The sequence below is a fragment of the Eurypyga helias genome, unplaced genomic scaffold (genome assembly GCF_000690775.1).
Source record: "Eurypyga helias isolate BGI_N326 unplaced genomic scaffold, ASM69077v1 Scaffold6922, whole genome shotgun sequence".
Classification (NCBI taxonomy): domain Eukaryota; kingdom Metazoa; phylum Chordata; class Aves; order Eurypygiformes; family Eurypygidae; genus Eurypyga; species Eurypyga helias.
The window spans coordinates 1-4246 of NW_010235202.1; the positions used below are offsets into that span (position 1 = coordinate 1).

The 4246-nt window shown below is 49.4% G+C and overlaps 1 protein-coding gene across 1 annotated transcript; it reads right to left on the bottom strand.

The window, feature by feature from the left end:
• Positions 1-438: 438 nt before the first annotated feature.
• LOC104503252 lies at positions 439-3957 on the bottom strand (the record flags this gene model as incomplete). Its single annotated transcript, XM_010146660.1, has 3 exons — positions 439-706; positions 1234-1364; positions 3858-3957. Coding segments are annotated over 3 exons (499 nt in total), but the record flags the coding sequence as incomplete, so codon positions are not given.
• Between the last annotated feature and the right edge of the window lie 289 nt (positions 3958-4246).

Consider the following 4246-nt stretch of genomic DNA (forward strand, 5'->3'; position numbering starts at 1 on the left):
CTCGTTCTGCGGGGCAGCGGCCATCCGCGAGTCTAGGGTGTCCGCAACGGCCCCGCCGCCACTGCGGCCCCGGTAACCGCCAGCCGGGAAGAGTATGGACAGAGCACCGGGCCGTAACGAAGCATATTAGATCCCACACCGCGGAGCTGGCAGAGCGCCAGGGAACCGCTCGTGCCAAGTTCCATCCAGACTCGGTGGGCTTGCTAACTGCGCAGCCAGTGCCAGGACCACTGCTGCCGCCTCCCAGCTACACAGCAACGCTGGCATCAGCCCTAATGCTGCGGAAAGGGAAGCCCACCACCCCACACAGCTACAATCTGGTATTAACTTTTTAACCCTTTCACACATTCAGAAATGAGCCACGGTCACTTGAGAATTGGGAGCTAGATCAATCTTTCAGATGCACAGACATCAGGGAAGCATGTCAGGCATGCTCACCTTCATCTGGCTTGCCACGAGGCATCCTGCCCATGGTGTAGAACTCCTTGTTTGGGCGTAGGTCAATATAATGAGCTATGCGATTAGACATAGCAAAAAAAGCAGAAATCATGCCTATGTCCCATGCATCTTCACGGTCAAAACCATGTTTCTCCAGCTTCTGGAAATGGTCTTCAGTGATGTTATCAGCTCGACATACTGCAAGCGCAAACTCCAGCATGGCCAGGTCCCGGTCACTCAGGTCAGCCAGTTTCCAGTTCACAATGACCTGTTGAAAGGCAGGTTACCATCAGATAAACACACTCCTCTATTTTACCATCCTTCCCATCTCGGGGATGGTGGCAGTTTTGCTGAGCAGACTAAGGAGGAGTTCTCGAAATAGGACCCAGCGCCACCAGGATGCTGCAGCTCCCCATCAGGAGTAAGTTCCTGCACAGACTAGACCAAAACAGCAAAGAATGTAGCAGCAGGATGAATGCTCTGCAGGTCAACCATTCTTCCCCACATCCTGCTTGGAAGGTGGGTGAGGATACACAGATCCCCACCTCGAGGGCCTGCCCCACTGACGGCTGGCCTGACTGCTCACTAATAGCCCCTGGCAGCCAGATATTGAGTTAAGGCCCCAGACATGTCAAAATTGCTCCAGACTGCTGGGAACCACATAGATCAAAGGTTCAAAATACAGATTAAAGATCAAAACTTCAGGTGAGAAAGCAGATACATGAGAGGACCATTCCCACCTCCCAAGGGACCACACGAAAGAGGTGGGGTGCACGCTGTTGTAACCCCACTGACCTGGTCAGCCAGTGCTGGCTGCTTGGAATATATCCGATGAAGTGCTCCATGTGCAACCACGCAGTAGGGACATCTATTCACAACACTCGTAGCCACAATTATAAGCTCTTTGTCTGCCTTGCTCAGTCGCCCTACAGGGACAGCGAGAGATTTGGCACACTCCGAGATTTGGCACACTCCGCTGTTAAAGGTCTCCACCACAGCAAATACCACTGGGGAATCAGTGAGGGGAGGGCTCCAGGTGCAAGCTGCCTGCAGTACAAGCCCAGCAGACAGACCTCTGGAGAACATGCAGGAAGACACTGTAACCAAAGCTCCTAGGTGACAAGACAAGGGGCAATGGTTTTAAACTGAAAGATGGTAGGTTTAGATTGGACATGTTTTACGATGAGAATGGTGAGACACAGGGATAGGTTGTCCAGAGAAGATCTGGGTGCCCCATCCCTGAAGTGTTCAAGGCTAGGTTGGACAGGGTTTTGAGCATCCTGATCAAGTGAAAGATGTCCTTGCCCATGGCTGAGGGGGGTGAGGACTAGCGGATCTTTAAACGTCCCTTCCATGCTGTGATTCTATGACCATGTGAACAATTTATCTGGATAGTTGCTCACAAGGCACCTAACTAGGATGAGGGACAGGAAATTTGGTCAACATGAAAACAACAAATCTACGTAACAGGAAAACTCAAGACGAGCAAAATTACTTACTCACCAGGTTGAAAGCTCAGCTGGTACTTCACCATGTATGTCTCAGATCAAATGACTAGGGATGGTAGTGTCTGTTCTCCCTCTGATGCTTTACTGCTGCTTTTACAGAAAAGTGCAGGGTTCTAAAACCCACTAAGCAGGTTTCAGGCAAGTATTATTGGCAGCTTTTGAAGACAAAGCAAAAAAACTGAAGGAACAGTGAGATACCCTAGGACTGGGGCTTTAAAAACTTCTAGAGACCACCTGACAAACCACAACTCTTACAGAATGTCTAGCCCTGTAACTGCTCTGACGAAGCTGTGGAAAAGAATGCTGTGCTTTGTTATACTCAGAATCAATCCTCGTAATTTTCACAGCTTCACAACAGGACTGTGCAAAGGATCTGAGGAACTTACCTGTCTGTGTATCAGCACTCTCTGTCTTTTTTTTTAATTAACTAGCAGCATTTTTTTTTCCAAACTAAACCTCACAGGGATGGTCAGAGTCCCTCCTCCTCCCCACAAAAGCTATTGCCTTACTGGACTTTGGAGATATTTCCATAAAACCAGTGTCTACTAAGAGCATGACAGACACTACTAAAGCCTCCTGGGTAAAGAGGATTCAGGAGAAGTCGTCTTGCTCAGATTCAGTGCCAAAGACAGCAATGCCTTGATACTGCTGGAGAGATGCTGAGGAGGGTGGGATCCAAAACAGTCCTACTCTTAAAGTCAAAAAGGAAGCATGGGAACAAGAAAAGAAAAACAGTCCGTCATATAGCTAGAAGCATGGCTTCACTTCAGCAGCACAAGCAGAGCAGAGAGCTTCACACAGAGACTGCATGTGAGAGAGGCACGAGACTGTATTCCTTACTGCCTCCAGGTCTCACCAAGACATTCCTCCCAAGTCCTTGTCTCCCACAAGCAGGACAAGCAGTCTGCACATGCCAGCTTGTTTCACAAAATTCTAGTTTCACTAATGTACCTTTAGAGCAAAAGCAATGAGAACAGGCCCCTTGGTGCCCTGTACCATGGGAAGCATGAGGAACAGGCAGCCCTCAGACTGTTTCCTCAAACGCTGCAGAGCCGTGCAGAGTTCCCTACAGCCCTACCCAATGGCACTGCTACAGCCAGCCCTCTATCTCTGCATCAGGGCACTCAGAGGCTGCCTACTGCATGGGCATCCAAGTGCACAGCTGGCATCTCAGTCCAATCCCTGCTGCCACAGGGTACAGACACCCCAGGTTCAAAGTTCACAGCACACCAGGCCTCAGAGGGCACAGCCTTCTTCATACAAATTTTGCACACTGCTTGCAGGCAGTGCTTTGCCAAAAATTGTTGTGAAGGAAGGGCTGCAGGCAGGTTCAGCAAGGACCAGCCCCTCCCTTGGAAGCTGTTTTATGCTGGGCCCTTCGCCAAGACTGCGTCTGAGACAGTCTGCAGCTGCAATGCCTGACTGCATAACCCTGCTGGTCTGGAACCTGGCTGACCCCCAGGATGAATTTCTGGCTTGGTCTTGGATCTGCCTCTTCCCCGGGAAATCAAGACTCCTGGCTGGCCCTGTGGTAGTATGGAGCTGCAGCCTTCCCATGAAAGCACTGCCTCTCCCTGGCCTTCCAGCACACTTAGCTTTCGGCTAGGCTACGATAACCTTCCCTTAGGCAGCAGCCTGTCCTTTCTTTGTCATGCCACACCGCACAGTGCAGCAAGGCAGTACCGCTTGGCTCAAGAGCTGCTTTCTAACCACAAGCTGCAGAGAATAAGGCTGTATGCAATATGAGTGACACCAGAAGCAGCTGTGCAGTTCCAGCCTCTGACAGCTGTTATTATGGGCTTGGAGAAGGCATGGTGAAGCAATATATCTGATGATGTCAAAAATGTAATTTCTAGCAACTTCTTGCATCTAGAGAGGGAAGGGCAGCTTTGAGGTGGTTGTATGGTTTACCTGTGTCTTTGTTCATAATTGCATTGTAATAAGCAAAAAAAGCTCTGAATTCAGCGGGTCGGTGAGACATGGCTTTGAACACATTGGGCAGAAATCCAGTCTGTTGAAGGAAAAAGAAAAACAAGTCAACAACTGTAACTTAACGCAGAGCCCAGAGGGTGACACTGACATACTAGCCTTAAAGAACAATTGGTTAGTACAGCAGTGCTGGGGAATTTTTGCTGACCCATTATCTCAACCTTTGAGCCCCTATACACATATGTCTGAACATGTAATGGTGTGGTTCTGTGCTGGTTTTCATCAGGACAGTTAATTTTCTTCACAGTAGCTGGTATGAAGCTCTGGGTTTTTTTTGATCTGCCCTGAGAATAGTACTGATAAGGTGGGTG